The 24958-nt window shown below is 43.6% G+C and overlaps 1 protein-coding gene and 1 long non-coding RNA gene across 4 annotated transcripts; one reads left to right on the forward strand and one right to left on the reverse strand.

Moving 5' to 3' along the window:
• The first annotated feature begins 6301 nt into the window (after nt 1-6301).
• LOC119137462 (neuromedin-U receptor 1-like) lies at nt 6302-8076 on the forward strand. Its single transcript, XM_037276782.1, has 3 exons — nt 6302-7220; nt 7310-7543; nt 7676-8076. Exons 1-3 carry the CDS (start codon nt 6539-6541, stop codon nt 8074-8076), a joined length of 1317 nt encoding a protein of 438 aa, XP_037132677.1. The 5' UTR covers nt 6302-6538.
• Nucleotides 8077-18777: 10701 nt separating this feature from the next.
• On the reverse strand, nt 18778-22782 carry LOC119137452. Of its 3 annotated transcripts, none has more exons than XR_005100918.1 (5): nt 22542-22782; nt 22310-22367; nt 19511-19579; nt 19319-19408; nt 18778-19128 (listed from the first exon to the last, which is right to left on the reverse strand). It is a non-coding gene; the product is annotated as an uncharacterized LOC119137452 (long non-coding RNA). The 3 variants fall into 3 exon arrangements; XR_005100916.1 differs by having other exon boundaries at nt 18778-19176; XR_005100917.1 differs by lacking the exon at nt 18778-19128 and having other exon boundaries at nt 19236-19408.
• Between the last annotated feature and the right edge of the window lie 2176 nt (nt 22783-24958).

Here is a 24958-nt window from a genome sequence, read left to right on the forward strand (position 1 = left end):
GTCCCAAGGGCTTTTGAGTAGGCCTTCTGATGTTCTTTGTAGGCCTGTTTGTGCACGGTCAGTCCTGAGGCTTTAAGACGCCGCTCCAGGATGCGTCCAGTTGACTTCATCAGACGCAGCTCACTGGTGTACCAGGGGGCTGAGCGTGAAAAGGTCACTGTTTTGGTTTTTTGGGGGGCGTGGATACTTAGAAGTTTGGCCAAAGAGTTATTGTAATGGTCCACTGCCTTGCTGACTGATGTAAAGGTTGCAGAGGAGGAGGAGAGAAGCTGGAGGTCCTGTGCTATAGTGTCTTGGTTGATGTTTTTGAAATTTCTGAATGAGATTTGCCGCTTGGGTTTGGAGTGGGGGTGTGGGAAAGGAAGTTCCATTTGAATAAGTTTGTGGTCAGACACACCGACCTCATGAACTTGCAGGTTGCTTATGGCCGATGAGGAGATGACAAGGTCAAGTGTATGCCCTTTGTCATGTGTGGGGACATTTACATGTTGGGTGAGGTGTAAACAGTCCAATAGTTGCAACAGTTCAGAGGCAGGGGGGCAGGAGGGGGTGTCGACATGGATGTTAACATCACCTAATATGATTAGATTAGAGGAAGTGGAGGTACAGAGGGTAGTGAGTAGATCGTGTAGTTCTGGAATGAAAGAGGAGTTTGGTTTAGGAGGGCGGTAAATAAGTAAAACTGTGATGGGATATGGAGGTTTACATTTGAATGCAAGGGATTCGAATGAGGAGTGATCAGGTAGAGGGAGGGGGGACAGCTCTAGATCAAGACGGTGGAGTACAGCCAGGCCACCGCCACGGCCAGTGCTGCGAGGTTTAGTTATGTATTTATAACCAGAGGGACAGGCTTCATTGAGGGATTGATAGACATCGGGTGGTTGCCAGGTCTCAGTCAGGCACATTATGTCTAAGCCTTTGTCCAGGATGAGGTCGTGAATAAATGATGATTTACGGGTGAGTGCTTGGATGTTGAGGAGATCCATTTTGATTGTGGCTGTGGGGCTGTGTTTAGGTAGGGGGCGAAGTAGAGAGAAATCCACTCCACGTTTTCGGTGCCACATGCAGTGCAGTCCACTCTGTGTTGGAGTGAAATCCACTCCGTGTTGGTGTCCGTCCCGTACTGGAGAAATTAACGCTCCGTGTTTTCCCGGCAACCCGGTGTCCGTCTTGTGTCGGAGTCCGCTCCGTATAGGAGTGAAGTCCGCACCATGTTTTCCAGGCCACCTGGAGTACTGCAGCCCCGCATGGTTGCTACAATAAGATCCAAGTGCGCCAGGTATCTGATGACGTGTTGTACATGCGACGGGGTGTCGGGCGGAGGAGGAGCAGATGAATGGTACAGTGTTATGGACGGGTTGGGAGAAAACAAAGTTACGACGGGTACTTCTGTGGATGTAACGTGGTCTGCGGAGAAGTCCGAGTTGTTTGATGGCTGAGACACACCCTGGAATGGTGTGATTACTCAGCTCCAGCAAGCGGGGGATGGAGTAAGTTAACATAGTGCCGGTTGGAGAACACTGAACTTGAGTGCTAGCCATTGGCTAGGCTAGTCAGGATGCCTTGGCGGGGGGTGGTGGGGTGGGCGCGCCGTAGTAGGCAGCCGGCTCTGTGGAGGTTCGCCGCGGTTCGCCGCGGTCCGCCGCGGTCCAGGCACACTGCACACTAAAACTAGAAGCTAAAAACTAAACTTTAATAATGGCTAAAAAAATAAATAAATAAAAACACTAAAACTAAACTAATTCTGGTGGAGAAGCAGCGAATAATCAGCGCCAGCGTCCTCTCCCCAGATTACTTCCGCCTTGGTCCACACGCAGCCGTAACCGGTGTTACAACAACCGAACCAAGCAGACCCCATACTATATGCTGACAGGAAAGAAGCCTGACCTATCCAAATTGAGAATATTTGGTACAGAATGCTATGCATACAAGCAAGACAAGAAAAAGCTAGATGCAAGGTGTGACAAGGGAGTATTTGTGGGGTTTGACAAGAACAGCCCAGTTTACCTTGTATACTACCCAGATACCGGAAAGGTACTCAAACACAGGCTTGTGAAGTTCATTACAAAAAGTGTAGTTGAACAAGAAACACAGACAGACATGATAACGGATGAAACACACGGGAATGTGCATAAATGTCCACCACTAAAAGAAGTGACAAGTCACAGCCATGGAGAGAGACTGCAGTCAGGTGGAGCAACTCCAGTGGTGACTCCAACACGTGAAAGTGACAAAGGGAACAAAACACTGACAGCAGATAGTCCTAATGTTAAGCGCTATCCTAGCAGGGAGAAGAATATCCCAAAATATTTACAAGACTATGTGTCTGATATTGACAGTGACACTGACCAGATGTTGGTCATCATTGATTATTGCTACAAAATGGCATTAACCAATGTGTCACAAACATTCAACAAAGCCATTGAATCACCAAATTCAAAGATGTGGTTGATTGCCATGAAGGAAGAGATGGATTCTCTTACAGAGAACACATACACACTGACCACACTGCCAGAGGGAAAGAAAGCAGTGGGGGGCAAGTGGGTGTATGCAATGAAAAGTAACAATGATGAGTCAGAACAATACAAAGCAAGATATGTGGCAAAGGGTTACAATCAAGTAGCTGGTATAGAATACAAGGAGACTTTCTCTCCAACCACAAATATGACATCAGCGCGCACTATGATGCAAATGGCAGCGCAACGTGACCTTGAACTCCACCAGATGGGTGTAATAACTGCTTACCTAAACGCTATGCCTCAAACAGCCTCAAACAGTCTGGCCTAAACTGGAACAACATGCTGTATGACTACCTTTGTGAAAATGGATTCAAACAGAATCCAGCTGACCACTGTATTTATATCAAAAGTACTGAGGGGGAGAAGGTTATAATAACCATTTGGGTTGATGACTTGCTCATTGCAGCCAAAAACACTGATTCTGTCAAGAATGTGAAAGAAATGCTAACAGCAAAATTCAAAATGAAAGAGCTTGGGAAACTTCATCACTTCCTTGGTATTGATTTCATTCAAAGTGAAGGGAAAGTCAAAATGAGCCAACAAAAGTATGTACTGAAGATTCTGGAAAGGTTTGGTATGGCTGACTGCAAGCCAAGGGCCACACCATGTGAGCAAAAGGTCAATCTAGATCAGGGGTCACCAACACGGTGCCCGCGGGCACCAGGTCGCCCGTGAGGACCGCATGAGTCGCCCGCAGGACTGTTCTAAAATTAGCTCAAATAGCGGCACTTGTCAGTGAGCTGCATCTATTTATTTTACAGTCAAACCTCGGTTTTCGAACGTCTTGGTTCTCGAACAAATCGGAATTCGAACAAAAAATTCGAGATTTTTTTGCTTCGGTTGTCGAACAAAATTCGGAGGTCGAACCTCGCGAGATGAGCCGGGAGAACCCGAGAAAACCCACCCGCACGGCCCGGATGTTAACATTATAGAAATTGTTGTGCTATCATAGTGGTGTTATGTCCCCCCTGCTGTTTGTTTTGGGAATCACAGGGTCCCAGCCGATTTTCTATGTGGGCGTGTTCTGAATAAAGCTCCATCTCTTCCCGGGGCAAGTACAAAATTATTGAAATTAAAGGGAAAATGACTTTATAATAAGAACAATTGAATTAGTTTTTCCCCTTTTCATGATGGCAGGGGAGACGTAGCCTCCCTTGCCTCCTCTGACCGCACGTCCCTGCTGTGTGCCCCTTTGGAGTACTCCACTCCTCGGCACTGCAAAGGGTGGCGACAGAGGCCCAAGGGACAAACGCCTGGTTGTAACACAAACGCAAATTTAGGATCGAAAGATAATTTAATCTGGCAGGGAGATGCTGGGAGAATGACTCATAAAGCAAAATGAAGGATGGGCTATTGCACGTTCTTATTCACTCATGGAATATGAGCACCTCCCAGTGTATGAAAGTGGGAGTACAATCATTTTTCTCATGTCAGTCAAATGGTGAAGCAAATATGTAATTTTTGACAGAAACAATAAGTCAAGCAAACACAAGCACTTCATCACTGAACTTCTGGAGTGAGTTTGCTGCACTGAAAGTAAAGGGGCCGAATAATATTGCACGCCCCACTTTTCAGTTTTTTATTTGTTAAAAAAGTTTAAATTATCCAATAAATTTTGTTCCACTTCACGATTGTGTCCCACTTGCTGTTGATTCTTGACAAAAAATTTAACTTTTATATCTTTATGTTTGAAGCCTGAAATGTGGCAAAATGTTGAAAGGTTCAAGGGGGCCGAATACTTTCGCAAGGCACTGTATATATTCTAAAAAGGGTAGTAAGGTCAAAAATTGTCTTTAAAATAAGGTGCTCAAGTCTAAGCAGAAACTCACATGGGATTTGTTTTAGTTGTTTTTCTGTTTTGTTTTTATTTTGTTTTACTTAAGACTTTGTTTCAGCCGCAGTTGTTTTTAATGTGCACGATCTAGAGAAAATCGAGTAGAGTTGATTGTCGAAGGTATGAATCACACTGCAGCAAGAGGACATTCTGTATTGCGAAGTTACATCTCATAATGGCTTTCCTACACACCGTTTGTGAAATGACACCACCAAGAATAAAAGGTTTTTCTATCACTTTTTATTCTTTCATCACTGTACGCTGAAAAAAAACTTTGGTATTTAAAACTTAATCAAGTCATCTTTCTTGCATTCTCTTTCAATCTGAATCAAGTGTTTTATTTCAATCCAAGTGACTTAAAAATTTCACCAGTGTTTTTTTCTTTTTTGTACAATTTTGGAAGTGAAGGTCACTGTCTTTATATACTTGCTTCTTCAGACAAGATGTTTCTCTCCACTTTCAATCCCCTTTATTCGACATGCTCTCTTCGCGCTCTCTTCCAGGCTGACACTTACTTTTATTATCTTTTGTATGTGGAGCCAGAGCCTCTCCTGTCTCATTCTTCGTTCGATTACTTTTACCCCTGAAAGACCACAGCGGTGCAGCAGTGTGGAAAAAGAGGTCATAGATTGCTTTGACCTTGAAAACCTCCGGCCACAGCAACGAAACACCATTATTTCCAACTATGAACGATAAAAGACATATTTTATTTTTCCACAATTTCCAACAGTTCTGTGATATGTATTTATCAAATTCACGCAAGGATCAAGAATATTACTTATATTGCCTTTTTTTTTTTTTTAAAGAATTAGCATTAGCCAAAGTTTTGTTTACTCCGGTCACATGACCATATTTAAGTGGTTGGTTGGTTGGTTGTGATTGTTAAATCCATCTGAGACCATCTTCAACTGTGACTGTGCATGTGAGAGAGAGAGAGAGAGAGAGAGAGAGAGAGAGAGAGAGAGAGAGAGAGAGAGAGAGAGAGAGAGAGAGAGAGAGAGAGAGAGAGAGAGAGAGAGAGAGAGAGAGAGAGAGAGAGAGAGAGAGAGAGAGAGAGAGAGAGAGAGAGAGAGAGAGAGAGAGAGAGAGAGAGAGAGAGAGAGAGAGAGAGAGAGAGAGAGAGAGAGAGAGAGAGAGAGAGAGAGAGAGAGAGACGTATACGTATATACTACAATCTGAGGATTTTAGGCAGTCATGACACACTGAGTCACCAAGAGCACATCATTCTACATTCTGACCGACAGCATTACCGATATTTTAACTTTTGTCCCATGCCTTCAAGTTGGGTTCATTTCCTTGAGGATTACAATCTGCAGGTGTGTTTTCATTTTCTTCTGCTTTAAATCAAGTTGATCACTATCAATGTTGCATGTGTAAATAAATGGGCACCCGTGCAAAACGTCATCATGAATTGTTTGATTAGCTGTTGAGATTTTTATTTCTGTTCTAGGAAGGGATGTATATTATTGACGATGATATAATTGACGATTTAAAATAGACTCGTGAATGCACAGTGAAACATTTGGCCTTGAAATAATGAAATGTGTTCAAATTTGTTTGTTTTATTTAGGATCCCCATTAGCTCTGGCAATGCCAGTGCGACTCTTCCTGGGGTCCTATGAATGAATGTGTATATTGTTAATCACATTAAAGTGTAGTTTAATGAGAGGGCAACGATGTTTGAATGTGTTAATGACACTAACAAATGTTTACATTTGGATTCCACAATTCAGTATCAGTTGCCATGGATGAGTTGCTAGGTGTCCAAATTTTTAATTATAGCCCACTTTGCAGTGAGAGGTCTTTGGTTTCCTACAATGATCTAATCCTCTTAAGAACATGCCATCTTTTCATTTAAGACTAATTCTCTGTAGGGACTACAGATTATGTACACATACGCATTATGTACATATAACCCATGTATGATTTAGAGCTGACGGATATTTTTCACCTACTCATTGTCATGCTTGTATTGTTTCCAGGTTCAAATTAAACGTTTAAACAACTTTAATGATCTCACAATATGAAGTCACGTCAACAGTGTCAAGATAGATAGATAGATAGATAGATAGATACATCAATAATAAATAAATAATAATAAATAATATTTTTCTTTAGCGACTCATTTGAGAAACCGTCTCCTCTTCATACTCTTTGTTGGAATACAAGGACCAACCTGAGCACAATGGCAGAATCAATCTGCACCCATGCAAGTGTGTCCACAGCTAACGTCTCCACCGATGTCGGCTGCCCCACCGCTGCTCTGTTGTGTGGTATAAACATCTCCTGGTTCCCGGAGAACACCACAAAGCAGGACATGGATGAAATGTGCGTGAGCGAAGAAGAATACATGTCATTGCAACTGGGGTCACCGAGGTCCCCGGTGTTCCTTCCCGTCTGCATCGCCTACCTGACCATCTTCATGGTGGGCGTCCTGGGCAATGCCCTCACCTGTGCGGTCATTTTGCGCTACAAAGTGATGCAGACGCCAACCAACTATTACCTTCTGAGCCTGGCCGTGTCCGACCTCCTGGTTCTGCTTCTGGGCATGACGCTGGAACTCTACGAGATGTGGCAGAACTATCCGTTTCTATTCGGGGAGGGCGGCTGCTACTTTCGAACCTTCCTGTTTGAGATCGTCTGCTTCGCCTCCATCCTCAATGTCACGGCCGTGAGCGTGGAGCGCTACTTTGCCGTGGTGCACCCCCTCAAGGTCAAACACATGACCACGTCAGCTCACGTCAAGAAGGTGGTCTTCACGCTTTGGTTGCTCTCCATGCTCTGCTCCGTGCCCAACACCAGCCTGCACGGGATTGTGATGCTACCTCCAAGGTTTGGACGAGACTTCCCCCGTTCTGCTATCTGCCGTACGTACATACTGTTTTTCTGTTTAAACATCAGCAAGTTGGGCAAAAATGATTGACTCCATTACTCATTGCTACATTTCACTCCTCAGAGTTGGTCAAGCCCAAATGGATGTACAAGCTGATCATCTTGATTTCCACGCTGGTCTTCTTCATGCTCCCCATGCTGATCATCAGCATCCTCTACCTTCTCATTGGATTGCAGCTGCACAGGGAGAGGATGTTGACCATGGTGGAGGACAGGTGCAGCTTTGGACCAGAAAGCCTCAGCAGATCCCACAAGCAGAAAATTAACAAACGCAATCTTCAAGTCACCGAAATGTTGTGTAAGTGGCCACATCCTGAAACTATTTTTGCCTTTAACCAGGAAGCAGACATTTAACGCCTTTCAATTTTAAATATTTAGTACAAAAACAATTGATGGCCCCAATCTGAGAACCCCTACTTTATGTTTCCAGGTGTGCTGGTGATAGTTTTCGGTCTGTGCTGGGCTCCCTTCCACGTGGACCGTCTTATGTGGAGTCTCATGGACACGTCGGTGGAGCAGCATCTCCAGATCTTCGAGCACATCCACGTCGTCTCGGGAGTTTTCTTCTACCTGAGTGCCGCCATCAACCCCATCCTCTACAACCTTATGTCCACACGCTTCAGAGAAATGTTCCGCCATATCTCATGCAATGCTGACGCCTGGTCGGTACGTTCCAGCAAAGAGATGACCCTGCGCAGTCAGCCTTCGGCGGCGTGTGACGTGCGGCCGCCACCCAGACCCAGTTCCGACGGCGCGGATGCTGCGGCTGCCATCAGTTCCGGCGGCGCGGATCCAGCGGCCGTCACCCAGTCGGCCTTCAGCGGCGCATGACGCACGGCCGCCCCCCAACCCAGTCCCGACGGCGCGGATGCTGCGGCCGCCACCAGTTCCGGCGGCGTGGATCCAGCGGCCGTCACCCAGTTGGCCTTCGGCGGCGTGTGACGTGCGGCCGCCACCCTGACCCAGTTCTGACGGCGCGGATGCGGCGGCTGCCACCAGTTCCGGCGGCGTGGATCCAGCGGCCGTCACCCAGTCGGCTTTCAGCGGCGCAAGAAACACAGCCGCCCCCCACACCCTGTTCCGACGGCGCGGATGCTGCGGCCGTCACCCAGTCGGCCTTTGGCAGCGTGTGACGTGCAGCCGCCACCCGATTGCCTCCCGCTCCTTTTTGGACAGTTTTGATTTTTTTCTTTTTTGGGACGTCGGGAGCCGTCCCTTGCGGGGGGGGGGTGTACAATCATGATCAGTCTCCGTTCGTTTACTTATTTTAAGGTTGCCATGGTTTCTGTTCGCGTCGCCCATCCCCTCCTGTGTCTGCTCACAATCTATGTACCGTTTTTTTCCATGTATAATGCGCAAAATTTAATTAATTTATTGTCCTAAAATCCGGGGTGCGCATTATACATGGGTACAATTCTTTTTAAAAATTCTTTTTTTTTAAATTTTTTTGTTTGTTTGTTTTGTTTTTTTTTGAAGAAAATCATGGTACAACAATTTTTGAAGAAAATCTTGTCACGGATGGAGTGTGGAAAGGAAGAGGGCGACCAAGTGCAGCTTGAACCAGGGTTCATTGGAGGAACTCAAAACACAGACTTGGTAAACTAACATAACTCTCTAACAAAACCAACAACAGGACTGACCGACAAAGACGTGGAACAAAAAGACAGGGGGACATTACCAAAGACAGGAACAGAAACCTGTGTTATTGTCAAATATTGTTTGTTTTTTAATCTCCATCGCGGACTGGACGTCATACGGAGGCAGTATCACTGCGCATGCGCACTATGGATCCGATGCGAATAGTCCTCTTCTCTTCTTGACTGACAATGAATGTGATAGTTTAATACATACAATCAGCAAATAACAAAATACGTATTACAGGTAATATTTTATTTCACAACACTTTGCCTTGTTCCTTTCGTCTCTGCTGTTCACTTCAAACACGCTCCATACGAACGCAATGCTCTCGTATCAGACGCTTGCTCGATCACCTGCTCGTTTGCTGTCACAATGTACCCTACACAAATCCGAAACATTTGTTGCGGCTCCGAGTCACGACGAGGGGCAAGTTTTGGTTTCCAAGGGTGTTTTTATTCCTCTTCAACTTCTCTCCCATACAGAGCCGCCTTTTTCACATGTCCGCACGTCACTTTCCTCTCTTTTCATTTTAACCTAACTGATCGCGGTGGTGCCTTTAGGGCAGTCGGAGAAAATTTCCGTCAAGGGCTGTGGACTCGGTCGGATTTTTGCACCGAGTCCGAGTCCGGCCTCTTGACCATGAGTCCGAGTCCGGCTGTCCATTTTTTCTGTTAATTCATGTGACTGGTTAGTCTTTATTCAAGGCTAATTTAGATCAAAATCTAAATAATTACAACAGTTTTGTGATGGCTTTGTCTTTATTAAACATATAAACGAATACAATAAACAGATACTTTCAAGTTTTAATCATTAATTACACCATTATAGCTCAGACATTTATCTAAACACAAATAATTAGTGACGACCCCTTATTTGGAAAGCGAAAAACCCATGTCGTACGGCGTCAGCACTATGTTGTTTTCAATAAAAACATGAAGAACTCGCGTTTGCGTCAGTCAATTTTAATTTTTATAAAGGATTATTCTCATTTGATGTCTTTAAATTCATCCGCGTTCTGCCATTGAAGCGGGGTGCATTCAAAGACCAGTCGTACAGACGGAACACTCATTCACTTCACCAAAACGCAACAATATAATTACGTGAGCTCTTTGCATAAACCTCGATGCAAAGAAACTCCTCTTTTTGGGTACAGGCTACAAGGAGTATATATTACAAAGGAGACTTTATACTTAATTGTGATCATCATTCATCCATCCATCCATTTTATTTTATTACTCAGGTATTTTCAAAGCAAATTAATATTGTTGCATTTATTAATTTGCTTTAACATGACAGCGCAATATAATTAAAAGCTGACACGATAGCAATGTCAAACGTGTTCATTTAAGAAAAAGCCACACACGTTTTGTGATCAAATCTTTCATAACGAGAATGATTTGAGTGAATTGATTTTACAATTTTTATCCCCCCTCCCCACCATCTGTCACTTTGCTTGGGACAAAAGGAGCCTTCAGAACTGAAATTTCTTCTCAATTATTCATTCAAATCAATTCACTCAAATCATTCTCGTTATGAAAGATTTGATCACAAAACGTTTCCGTCTGTACGACTGGTCTTTGAATGCACCCCGCTTCAATGGCAGAACGCGGATTAATTTAAAGACATCAAATGAGAATAATCCTTTATAAAAATTAAAATTGACTGACGCAAACGTGAGTTCATGTTTTTATTGAAAACAACATAGTGTTGACGCCGTACGCCGCCGTACGACATCGGGTTTTCGCTATAATTCGGTATAATCTTAATCTTTAATAATTCGACCAGCTCAGTGGCCTAGTGGTAGTGTCCACCCTGAGACTGGAAGGTTGTGGGTTCAAACCCCGGCCGGGTCATACCAAAGACTATAAAAATGGGACCCATTGCCTCCTCAGCATTAAGGGGTTGGAATTGGGGGGTTAGATCACCAACTGATTCCCGAGCGCGGCACCGCTGCTGCTCACTGCTCCCCTCTCCCCCAGGGGATGGATTAAAATCACACGGGGATGGGTTAAATGCAGAGGACAAATTTCACCACACCCAGGTGTGTGTGTGACGATCATTGGGACTTTAATCTTTAATAATTCGAGGTAGTCCACCCTCACCCAAAGTTAAGGTTTCATGGGAATATTATTGTCATAATTGTCTGGACCATATATGATAATTGTTTAATGGTAGTTATTGATAGATCTTGAAGATGTCAAGTTATAGGTGCATAAGACTATGTTGTTCATGCATATAGCACGTTCATTGTAAGAGGGGAAGAGATGTTGTGTATTTTGGGCTAACTCAAATTCCGTAGTAGAAAAACCCCGGAAGTGGGATGGGCATTCTGTGTTGTTCTGGTACGCCCTGTGAACGCACTGTGAGTAAGGAATAAAGCAGTTATCATTCACGTCGTTGTCCGACCTATTCTTGCTATCTAAGAACCTGGAAAATAGTAAGGATATAATTTGCGAGTTTGGTGGAGTTTTTACTGCTTCCTCCAACTCCTACCGCGCTGACTGTAACCTGACACTCTCTGGCTGCGTCTTGCCTCTTTTTTTTATTGTCGGACTCGGTGGACTCGGTCAAAATCAGCACCGAGTCAGAGTCCGAGTCCGGCAAAAATGACCGAGTCCGTCCGAGTCCCCGAGTCCGAACCGAGTCCACAGCCCTGCACTGCAGGCCTTTGCTGCAGTAAAAGGGACTTGAGTATTAAAAGAATATTACAAACTTATTTTTAACCGAAAGTAATACCACTACTAGAAACTCCAGTACTCTTAGAAATCCTGCTTGAGCTGTTCCAGCAATGGCAGTAATCTGTTAAATGATATTATGATTAAATTCTTCTCGCCATACTTATGTATGAGCATTTTGACGTCTAACCAGACGTCGCAGCTAAAACACGTCTAAAAGTTGTCTAAAGTGTAACATATAGACGTCTATGCCATAGACGTCTATAGCATGGATGTCTAAAAGATGTCCATTAGACGTCTATGCTATAGACGTCTTTTAGACATCTAAATGACGTCTAATCGACGTCTAAAAGACGTCTTTTAGACGTCTACGGGATAGACGTCTATTAGACGTCTATTAGACATCTATATGTGAAAGTTTTTTTTTAGACGTTTATTGAGTAGATGTTTGAATGATGGCTAATAGCTATTAGCGCAATTAGCGCTAATAGCTAGTGATTGTTTGAACATCGAGACGTCTATTCAACATTGAGGTTCTCTTCAACACATTTACCGTGTTTTTCCATGCATAATGCGCCCCCGTGCATAATACGCACCCTAAAAATAGCATGTCGATGCTGGAAAGAAGCATGTACCCATGTATAATACGCACCCAAATTTTGACTCTTAAGTCCGTAAACGTAAAATTATTTCAGAAAAAAGATCATCTTTGGGAACAACCGGATGTTATTCTGCCGGTCAGTATCACTGCGCATGCGGTAGCAAACTCGATAGCGAAGAAATGTTTCGGATTTGTGTAGGGTACATTGTGACAGCAAACGAGCAGGTGATCGAGCAAGCGTCTGATACGAGAGCATTGTGTTCGTATGGAGCGTGTTTGAAGTGAACAGCAGAGAAGAAAGGAACAAGGCAAAGTGTTGTGAAATAAAATATTACCTGTAATACGCATTTAGGTAGAGAACTGAACTCTCGCTCTTTATATAGCTGACGTGTCTGGCGCATCCGTTCTGCGCATCTGTAATGGCGGCCTCCGTATGATATCCGGTTTGCGATGGAGATTAAAAAACAAACAATATTTGACAATAACACACCATCAAGGATTGCACCATCGCATCAAACGATGTGTCGTCAATTATGAATTTTACTGATAAGTGTGTTGGGCTGAATGCGATGCGCGATTGACAACAAACAAGAAGAAAGGTGTGATTTCAAGTTTTATTTCGAGGGAGATTTTCTTCAAAAATTGTTGTACCCATGCATAATGCGCACCCCAGATTTTAGGACAATAAATTAGTTAAATTTTGCGCATTATGCATGGTAAAACACGGCAACCAGTGATCCTTACCTTTGTGTAGTTCCAGGATGTTGTGAAAATGCATTTGATTAGTGATGGTCCAGGGTGTGAAAATTTACGTTTTTAATACAGAAATAGGTTTCAGTAACAGTCATATTTATATTACCTGCAGATATAAATACCGTTTTTTTCCATGTATAATGCGCAAAATTTAACTAATTTATTGTCCTAAAATCCGGGGTGCGCATTATACATGGGTACAATTCTTTTTAAAAAATTGTTTTTTTAAATTTTTTTTTTTTTGAAGAAAATCATGGTACAACAATTTTTGAAGAAAATCTTGTCACGGATGGAGTGTGGAAAGGAAGAGGGCGACCAAGTGCAGCTTGAACCAGGGTTCATTGGAGGAACTCAAAACACAGACTTGGTAAACTAACATAACTCTCTAACAAAACCAACAACAGGACTGACCGACAAAGACGTGGAACAAAAAGACAGGGGGACATTACCAAAGACAGGAACAGAAACCTGTGTTATTGTCAAATATTGTTTGTTTTTTAATCTCCATCGCGGACTGGACGTCATACGGAGGCAGTATCACTGCGCATGCGCACTATGGATCCGATGCGAATAGTCCTCTTCTCTTCTTGACTGACAATGAATGTGATAGTTTAATACATACAATCAGCAAATAACAAAATACGTATTACAGGTAATATTTTATTTCACAACACTTTGCCTTGTTCCTTTCGTCTCTGCTGTTCACTTCAAACACGCTCCATACGAACGCAATGCTCTCGTATCAGACGCTTGCTCGATCACCTGCTCGTTTGCTGTCACAATGTACCCTACACAAATCCGAAACATTTGTTGCGGCTCCGAGTCACGACGAGGGGCAAGTTTTGGTTTCCAAGGGTGTTTTTATTCCTCTTCAACTTCTCTCCCATACAGAGCCGCCTTTTTCACATGTCCGCACGTCACTTTCCTCTCTTTTCATTTTAACCTAACTGATCGCGGTGGTGCCTTTAGGGCAGTCGGAGAAAATTTCCGTCAAGGGCTGTGGACTCGGTCGGATTTTTGCACCGAGTCCGAGTCCGGCCTCTTGACCATGAGTCCGAGTCCGGCTGTCCATTTTTTCTGTTAATTCATGTGACTGGTTAGTCTTTATTCAAGGCTAATTTAGATCAAAATCTAAATAATTACAACAGTTTTGTGATGGCTTTGTCTTTATTAAACATATAAACGAATACAATAAACAGATACTTTCAAGTTTTAATCATTAATTACACCATTATAGCTCAGACATTTATCTAAACACAAATAATTAGTGACGACCCCTTATTTGGAAAGCGAAAAACCCATGTCGTACGGCGTCAGCACTATGTTGTTTTCAATAAAAACATGAAGAACTCGCGTTTGCGTCAGTCAATTTTAATTTTTATAAAGGATTATTCTCATTTGATGTCTTTAAATTCATCCGCGTTCTGCCATTGAAGCGGGGTGCATTCAAAGACCAGTCGTACAGACGGAACACTCATTCACTTCACCAAAACGCAACAATATAATTACGTGAGCTCTTTGCATAAACCTCGATGCAAAGAAACTCCTCTTTTTGGGTACAGGCTACAAGGAGTATATATTACAAAGGAGACTTTATACTTAATTGTGATCATCATTCATCCATCCATCCATTTTATTTTATTACTCAGGTATTTTCAAAGCAAATTAATATTGTTGCATTTATTAATTTGCTTTAACATGACAGCGCAATATAATTAAAAGCTGACACGATAGCAATGTCAAACGTGTTCATTTAAGAAAAAGCCACACACGTTTTGTGATCAAATCTTTCATAACGAGAATGATTTGAGTGAATTGATTTTACAATTTTTATCCCCCCTCCCCACCATCTGTCACTTTGCTTGGGACAAAAGGAGCCTTCAGAACTGAAATTTCTTCTCAATTATTCATTCAAATCAATTCACTCAAATCATTCTCGTTATGAAAGATTTGATCACAAAACGTTTCCGTCTGTACGACTGGTCTTTGAATGCACCCCGCTTCAATGGCAGAACGCGGATTAATTTAAAGACATCAAATGAGAATAATCCTTTATAAAAATTAAAATTGACTGACGCAAACGTGAGTTCATGTTTTTATTGAAAACAACATAGTGTTGACGCCGTACGCCGCCGTACGACATCGGGTTTTCGCTATAATTCGGTATAATCTTAATCTTTAATAATTCGACCAGCTCAGTGGCCTAGTGGTAGTGTCCACCCTGAGACTGGAAGGTTGTGGGTTCAAACCCCGGCCGGGTCATACCAAAGACTATAAAAATGGGACCCATTGCCTCCTCAGCATTAAGGGGTTGGAATTGGGGGGTTAGATCACCAACTGATTCCCGAGCGCGGCACCGCTGCTGCTCACTGCTCCCCTCTCCCCCAGGGGATGGATTAAAATCACACGGGGATGGGTTAAATGCAGAGGACAAATTTCACCACACCCAGGTGTGTGTGTGACGATCATTGGGACTTTAATCTTTAATAATTCGAGGTAGTCCACCCTCACCCAAAGTTAAGGTTTCGTGGGAATATTATTGTCATAATTGTCTGGACCATATATGATAATTGTTTAATGGTAGTTATTGATAGATCTTGAAGATGTCAAGTTATAGGTGCATAAGACTATGTTGTTCATGCATATAGCACGTTCATTGTAAGAGGGGAAGAGATGTTGTGTATTTTGGGCTAACTCAAATTCCGTAGTAGAAAAACCCCGGAAGTGGGATGGGCATTCTGTGTTGTTCTGGTACGCCCTGTGAACGCACTGTGAGTAAGGAATAAAGCAGTTATCATTCACGTCGTTGTCCGACCTATTCTTGCTATCTAAGAACCTGGAAAATAGTAAGGATATAATTTGCGAGTTTGGTGGAGTTTTTACTGCTTCCTCCAACTCCTACCGCGCTGACTGTAACCTGACACTCTCTGGCTGCGTCTTGCCTCTTTTTTTTATTGTCGGACTCGGTGGACTCGGTCAAAATCAGCACCGAGTCAGAGTCCGAGTCCGGCAAAAATGACCGAGTCCGTCCGAGTCCCCGAGTCCGAACCGAGTCCACAGCCCTGCACTGCAGGCCTTTGCTGCAGTAAAAGGGACTTGAGTATTAAAAGAATATTACAAACTTATTTTTAACCGAAAGTAATACCACTACTAGAAACTCCAGTACTCTTAGAAATCCTGCTTGAGCTGTTCCAGCAATGGCAGTAATCTGTTAAATGATATTATGATTAAATTCTTCTCTCCATACTTATGTATGAGCATTTTGACGTCTAACCAGACGTCGCAGCTAAAACACGTCTAAAAGTTGTCTAAAGTGTAACATATAGACGTCTATGCCATAGACGTCTATAGCATGGATGTCTAAAAGATGTCCATTAGACGTCTATGCTATAGACGTCTTTTAGACATCTAAATGACGTCTAATCGACGTCTAAAAGACGTCTTTTAGACGTCTACGGGATAGACGTCTATTAGACGTCTATTAGACATCTATATGTGAAAGTTTTTTTTTAGACGTTTATTGAGTAGATGTTTGAATGATGGCTAATAGCTATTAGCGCGATTAGCGCTAATAGCTAGTGATTGTTTGAACATCGAGACGTCTATTCAACATTGAGGTTCTCTTCAACACATTTACCGTGTTTTTCCATGCATAATGCGCCCCCGTGCATAATACGCACCCTAAAAATAGCATGTCGATGCTGGAAAGAAGCATGTACCCATGTATAATACGCACCCAAATTTTGACTCTTAAGTCCGTAAACGTAAAATTATTTCAGAAAAAAGATCATCTTTGGGAACAACCGGATGTTATTCTGCCGGTCAGTATCACTGCGCATGCGGTAGCAAACTCGATAGCGAAGAAATGTTTCGGATTTGTGTAGGGTACATTGTGACAGCAAACGAGCAGGTGATCGAGCAAGCGTCTGATACGAGAGCATTGTGTTCGTATGGAGCGTGTTTGAAGTGAACAGCAGAGAAGAAAGGAACAAGGCAAAGTGTTGTGAAATAAAATATTACCTGTAATACGCATTTAGGTAGAGAACTGAACTCTCGCTCTTTATATAGCTGACGTGTCTGGCGCATCCGTTCTGCGCATCTGTAATGGCGGCCTCCGTATGATATCCGGTTTGCGATGGAGATTAAAAAACAAACAATATTTGACAATAACACACCATCAAGGATTGCACCATCGCATCAAACGATGTGTCGTCAATTATGAATTTTACTGATAAGTATGTTGGGCTGAATGCGATGCGCGATTGACAACAAACAAAAGAAAGGTGTGATTTCAAGTTTTATTTCGAGGGAGATTTTCTTCAAAAATTGTTGTACCCATGCATAATGCGCACCCCAGATTTTAGGACAATAAATTAGTTAAATTTTGCGCATTATGCATGGTAAAACACGGCAACCAGTGATCCTTACCTTTGTGTAGTTCCAGGATGTTGTGAAAATGCATTTGATTAGTGATGGTCCAGGGTGTGAAAATTTACGTTTTTAATACAGAAATAGGTTTCAGTAACAGTCATATTTATATTACCTGCAGATATAAATACCGTTTTTTTCCATGTATAATGCGCAAAATTTAACTAATTTATTGTCCTAAAATCCGGGGTGCGCATTATACATGGGTACAATTCTTTTTAAAAAATTGTTTTTTTAAATTTTTTTTTTTTTGAAGAAAATCATGGTACAACAATTTTTGAAGAAAATCTTGTCACGGATGGAGTGTGGAAAGGAAGAGGGCGACCAAGTGCAGCTTGAACCAGGGTTCATTGGAGGAACTCAAAACACAGACTTGGTAAACTAACATAACTCTCTAACAAAACCAACAACAGGACTGACCGACAAAGACGTGGAACAAAAAGACAGGGGGACATTACCAAAGACAGGAACAGAAACCTGTGTTATTGTCAAATATTGTTTGTTTTTTAATCTCCATCGCGGACTGGACGTCATACGGAGGCAGTATCACTGCGCATGCGCACTATGGATCCGATGCGAATAGTCCTCTTCTCTTCTTGACTGACAATGAATGTGATAGTTTAATACATACAATCAGCAAATAACAAAATACGTATTACAGGTAATATTTTATTTCACAACACTTTGCCTTGTTCCTTTCGTCTCTGCTGTTCACTTCAAACACGCTCCATACGAACGCAATGCTCTCGTATCAGACGCTTGCTCGATCACCTGCTCGTTTGCTGTCACAATGTACCCTACACAAATCCGAAACATTTGTTGCGGCTCCGAGTCACGACGAGGGGCAAGTTTTGGTTTCCAAGGGTGTTTTTATTCCTCTTCAACTTCTCTCCCATACAGAGCCGCCTTTTTCACATGTCCGCACGTCACTTTCCTCTCTTTTCATTTTAACCTAACTGATCGCGGTGGTGCCTTTATGGGCAGTCGGACAAATCAACGCCAACAAAAAAAATACATCCAGCCTAGTTAAGACCATACCAAAGACTATAAAAATGGGACCCATTGCCTCCCTGCTTGGCACTCAGCATTAAGGGTTGGAATTGGGGTGTTAGATCACCAAATGATTCCCGAGCGCGGCGCCGCTGCTGCTCACTGCTCCCCTCTCCCCCAGGGGATGGATCAAAATCACACGGGGATGGGTCAAATGCAGAGGACAAATTTCACCACACCCAGATGCGTGTGACGATCATTGGGACTTAAAAAGAAAAAAAAAAAAAAGTCAAAATTTGGGTGCGTATTATACATGGGTACAGGCTTTTTTCCAGCATTGACATGCCATTTTTAGGGTGCGTATTATACATGGGGGCGCATTATACATGAAAAAAAACGGTACACCTTTTGATGTTAAAATTAACCAAAATGATAATTGAACCTAAATAAATACATTTTTTCAAACATTATCCAACCATCACAAATATAAATGTGCAATGTTTTTAAATCATATGTTTAAAAATGTAAAACTATACATACAGTATTAAAAAATGGGGGCTATTTAATAGAACAAAACTACTACGTTACAATATAAATATATACATATTTTATGTAGGACATAAACAAAACAACCAGCTCGGCAAATCACAACAATATAAACATCACTCTCTTGTGGGCTTTTGATAGCCCCCTTTGCGACTCAGCGCTGGAGCCCGTTTTAATTTTAAAGCCATTGCGGTCCTTGTTTTATCATCCGTGGCCTCTGTGCGTGTCGCCAACAACTTCTACAAAGATGAACTCGATGTACTACATCTGGCACCACCCATTGTAGACCTTGGGATTACTCTGTAAAAGAAATGTGAATATGGGGAAAAAAAACGCGACTACCTGTAAAATAGTTTTTGCTTGATGCATCTCATGTCAGTCGCACATTTCGAACATGAAGCAATCGCACAGGAACGAACAGACAGGTTTTTTTTTTATTTACCGGCGCTATCAGAGCAATCTTCCTGAGGGCTTTCTGCACGAGTCAGACGAGCACACATATTGAACGTTGTCATTGTCATTTGTGTAGAGTCTACAACAGAAAAAAATGTCAACATTGAGCGCAGCCACCACATCGTAAGCCTTCACTGTTGTCTTTTCTTAATCTACAGTACAGATGTCAAACTAAGCATACCGGTCCATGGTCTTGGAAAGATGCAGGTCTCCAAATCAGCGGCCTCCAAACACAAGACTGCTTTGCAATCTGTATATAAGGAATTATGAACAGTGTCTCAGAAGAGTGGAATTAAGAGTAGACAAAATTGAATTGAGGACTTTCTTTCTTGTAAATCAAGCAAAAAAGTAACTGAAAAGTCAGTAACTTTGACAGTACAGCAGTTAAACCAAACAGAACCCTACAGGTTCCATTTGTAAGCTATCAAGAGTGTGTGGGGGGACATCCAAAAGTTTGACTAACCAATTCTAAGCTTAATCATTCTGTCATTCAGTCTTACATCCTGTTTGTCATTTATTCCCTTGGACATCATGTCAAAGGTCTCTAGATCAGTCATGGGCACCGTCCACTCTCCGCGTCACATTCTGAACGAGAGTTGAGGCTCCTCAGCCCAGGGATTGCCAGAGGGGGCTCCACGATGACCTTCAGAAGCTCTGAGAATAAAGAGAAATAGAAATAAAATACTCACTTAAATTACTGCAGCTATGACCTCTTTTTAAATGACTAATGCCTACAAAAAAAACCTCTTACTTTTCCCTGTCATGGGCGTTTCACACTCACTTCCTAGCTGTTGAAGAATGAAGCAAATGTTAACCGCAAGATTCAAATGAACCATTCTCCAATGATAAACTGCCCTGTTTGAAAAAAAAAAAATGGTGGCATTCTGTCTGTGCTTTTGAATGTGGTGCAAATTAATTTGGCTTTTGTACATATCCAATCGCGTTATTTTAAAATAGTACTGATAAAATTGCTTGCTCCACAAGTTGTTATCCAAATGATGAAAATGTACAGGGTAAACCTGGGTTTTATTTTGCACTTTGACATCCGCCATGGTTTCCGGAGTGTGAAAGTCAAGGCAATGAATGACATGTCATAAATGCATGTACCATATTGAAGATTGCAATTACAACATACACTTTTTGCATATGCGCGACAATATCTAAGCATACATAAGTATATTCAAACCATACAATAACAGATCAATTATGATGACAACATCCCGGGTCGAGCGCTGAAGGACTGCGCTGGGGAGCTGGCGGGTGTCTTCACGGACATCTTCAACATTTCCCTGCAGCAGGCCGTCGTCCCTTCGTGTTTCAAGGCTGCCACCATCGTACCTGTGCCGAAGAAACCTGCCCCGTCCTGCTTCAATGACTACCGCCCCGTGGCACTGACGCCCATCATCATGAAGTGCTTTGAGCGGCTTGTCATGGAGCACATCAGATCCATTCTACCCCCCACCATAGACCCCTTCCAGTTTGCGTACCGAGCCAAACGGTCCTCTGGGGATGCCATCTGCTCGGCCCTCCACTCGGCCCTCACCCACCTGGAGAGTAGGGACTCGTATGTGAGACTCTGATGAAGGCGGAAGAACCCGCCGAAACATGTCAGGTAAATGAACCTAAAGAAAATTGTTTGATATAGAAGAACCAGTGAAGTAATTGTGAGATTGCTGTTTGTGGACTTCAGTTCTGCCTTCAACACCATTGTGCCACAACGACTCATCTGCAAACTCGCCAAGCTGGGCCTCAGTACCTACCTCTGCAACTGGCTACTAGACTTCCTCAGTCAGAGACCTCAGGTGGTACGTGTTGGCGACAAGATCTCCGCCAGCATCACGCTGAGCACGGGGGCCCCCCAAGGCTGCGTGCTCAGTCCGCTGCTCTTCACCCTGCTGACGCATGACTGCGCTGCAACCTACAGCACCAACCGCATGGTGAAATTTGCTGACGACACGACTCTGGTGGGTCTCATCACCAAGGGCGACGAGACTCTATACAGGTTGGAGGTTGACCTTCTGGCCACGTGGTGCAAGGACAACAACCTCCTGCTGAACGTCGACAAGACAAAGGAGATTGTTGTTGACTTCCGGAAGGGTCACGCCCAACACCTGCCGCTGACCATCGACGGTGCTGTGGTGGAGAGAGTGAGCGGCACCAGGTTCCTGGGGGTGCACATCAGTGAGGATCTCTCCTGGTCCACCAACACCGCATCACTGGCGAAGAAGGCCCAGCGCCGCCTGTACTTCCTGCGGAAGCTCAGGCGAGCGTGTGCTCCTCCGGCCGTCATGACTACATTTTACCGTGGCACCATTGAGAGCGTCCTCTCCAGTTGTATTGCTGTTTGGGGTGGTAGCTGCACTGACTACAACATGAAGGCCCTCCAGCGCATAGTGAACACGGCTGGTAAGATTATTGGTGCTTCACTCCCCTCCTTGAAGGACATTTACACCTCCCATCTCACCCGCAAGGCGACCACGATTGTGAGTGATGTGAGTCACCCCGCTCACTCTCTGTTCGATCTTCTGCCCTCTGGGAAGAGGTACAGGAGTCTGCGCTCCCGCACCACCAGACTCACCAACAGCGTCATACTCCAGGCTGTTAGGATCCTGAACTCTCTCCCCCCTTCTGGGTAGCATCCTGTACTTTTGCGCTATATTCTGTCTGCTGTATGCACACTTGCTCCGTTTTGCTCCTCTTATTTATTGTGTTATTTGTTTATTTATTATTTATTCATCGCGCTTATTATTCATTGTTTGTGCCTTCTTGTTTTTATTTTGTGTTGTTTGCTTGTATGTATGTCGTGTACTATGTCTTGTCACCGTGGGATAGTGGAAACGTAATTTCGATTTCTTTGTGTGTCTTGACATGTGGAGAGATTGACAATAAAGCTGACTTTGACTTTGACAATTTCCAAAGATAATGCAAGGCAGTTGTGATTACTTCTACAATCAAGAATAAATCAAAAATCAATCTGTACCTTGTGGAGTCCGGTCAGTTTTTAATACAGATGCTCCTCTTATCTCCAGGCTTGGAGTCTGAAAAGGGAAAAAGAAGATGTCTGATTTGACAATTCACCCATTAACCGCTGTTAATAACATGACACAACACAATTTTAACTTTTGAAGTAATTTGCCTTAGAGTTCCAAGGCCTGTTGAGCGCAAAACAAAGTTAGGTGCACATTTTAATGACAGAATATATAAACACCTACTTTTTCACGTGCCACTTCTTGTGCTAAATCTGGAGTCACAAACCCATGGGTAAAAAAGGGAAATTACATCTTTTCCATGCCATCATCCCAAAGCTCATCTGGAGTGAATGGTTTTGTAACTTTTTTGTGCCCTGCGAATGAAACGAATGAATTCAATCCAATTCAATTCAGTTCAAATTACAGATTGGTTGTGGGTTTAATATTTCATATTTGATGCATTTAATTTTGTCGTCTAGTTTAGGTCTATCTGTAGACTATTTTAGGTTATTCTATAGACCTAATATAGACGTCTAAATTCAGTCTATGTGTAGACCTAATATAGACGTCTAAATTAGGTCTACAGATAGACCTAATATAGACGTCTATTTTAGGTCTATCTATAGACGTAATTTAGACGTCTATAAAATAACCTAAAATAACCTAATATAGACGTCTATTTTAGGTCTATATATAGACGTAATTTAGACGTCTATAGAATGACCTAAAATAACCTAATATAGACGTCTATTTCAGGTCTATATATAGACGTAATTTAGACGTCTATAAAATAACCTAAAATAGACGTCTATATCAGGTTACAGAAATAACTTAGAGAGAGACTTAGACTTAGACAGAACTTTATTGTCATTTTGTCAACACCAGGTGTGTACAAAACGAAATTTCGTTGCATTATTTCGGCTGGTTAAAAAGAAAAGTGACCTTCTATATAAAAATATGAAATAAGATAATTATAAAGTACAAAGTGCAGCAGTGATAAAGTATGTGAACAGTGCAGGAGACAAAAGCAGTATTTACAAGTGCGCAGAGGAACGCTACGTTTGAATGTTCAACAGTCTGACGACAGCAGGGAAAAAACTATTGCAGAACCTGGTGGACCTGCAGCGGATGCTGCGAAACCTCTTCCCAGAGGGCAGCAGGGAGAACAGTCCATGGTGGGGGTGTGATGGGTCACTGATAATATTTCGGGCTCGGGACACGCAGCGCTGGGATGACAAGTCCTGAATGGAGGGAAGAGGAGCACCGATGATCCTCTCTGCTGTCCTCACCACTCTCCTCAGGTTCTTCCAATCGGAGGCGCTGCAACCTCCACACCACACCGAGAGACAGCTTGTCAGAATGCTCTCTATGGTGCTTCGGTAGAACGTCCTCATGATGGGTGGGGGCAGGTGGGCTCTCCTCATCCTCCGCAGGAAGTACAAGCGCTTCTGTGCCCTCTTGACCAGTGTTGTGGTGTTCACAGTCCAGGTGAGGTCGTCTGTGATGTGGACTCCCAGGAATTTAGTGCTGCTGACCACCTCCACAGCTGAGCTGTTGATGATCAGTGGAGCGTGGTGAGGCTGGTTCTTCCTGAAGTCGACGATGATCTCCTTCGTCTTCTCCACATTCAGGATCAGGCTATTTTCTCTGCACCAGCCCACCAACTGCTCCACCTCCTCTCTGTAGTCCAGGTCGTTGTTGTCCCTGATGAGGCCCACCACCGTTGTGTCGTCTGCAAACTTCACGATGTGATTGGTGGTGAACCTGGGGGCGCAGTCGTGTGTCATCAGGGTGAACAGCAGGGGGCTCAGGACGCAGCCCTGAGGGGAGCCTGTGCTGAGGGTGATGACATCTGAGGTGTTCTGTCCGACCCGGACTGACTGAGGTCTGTTGGTGAGGAAGTCTAGCAGCCAGTTCCGAAGGGGGGTGCTGAAGCCCAGGTGTTCCAGTTTTTCCACCAGATGTTGTGGAATGATGGTGTTAAACGCTGAGCTGAAGTCCAGGAACAGCAACCGCACGTGGGTGTTCCTCTCCTCCAGGTGAGCCAGGCTCAGGTGAAGAACGGAGGAGATGGCATCCTCAGTGGAGCGGTTCTGCCGGTAGGCAAACTGGAACGGATCGAATGTTGGGGGGAGTCTGGAGACGATGTGATCTTTGAGCAGCCTCTCGAAGCACTTCATCATGATGGGAGTCAGTGCCACAGGTCTGTAGTCATTCCATGAGGTGATTTGAGGTTTCTTCGGCACCGGAATGATGGAGGCAGCCTTGAAGCACACTGGCACTTTAGCTTGGTCCAGCGAGATGTTAAAAATGTCTGTGATGACACCAGCCAGCTGGCCTGCACATTCCTTGAACACCCGCCCAGGTATGTTGTCGGGGCCTGGGGCCTTACGTGGGTTGACTCTTCTCAGAGTCTTCCACACCTCGGCTGAGTCAAGGCAGAGGACCTCCTCTTCCTGGTGGGGAACAGTTTTAACTGCCGGAGTGCTGTTTAGTGCCTCAAAACGCCCAAAGAAGTTATTTAGACCATTTAGGAAGTCAGCATCAACCCCACCCACCGGGGGGGAGGGTGAGTTGTAGTCCGTGATCGCCCGTATGCCTTGCCACATACTCCTGGTGTTATTGGCGTCGTGGAAAAAATCCTGAATTTTCCGACTGTG

The sequence above is a fragment of the Syngnathus acus genome, chromosome 17 (assembly GCF_901709675.1).
Source record: "Syngnathus acus chromosome 17, fSynAcu1.2, whole genome shotgun sequence".
Lineage (NCBI taxonomy): Eukaryota > Metazoa > Chordata > Actinopteri > Syngnathiformes > Syngnathidae > Syngnathus > Syngnathus acus.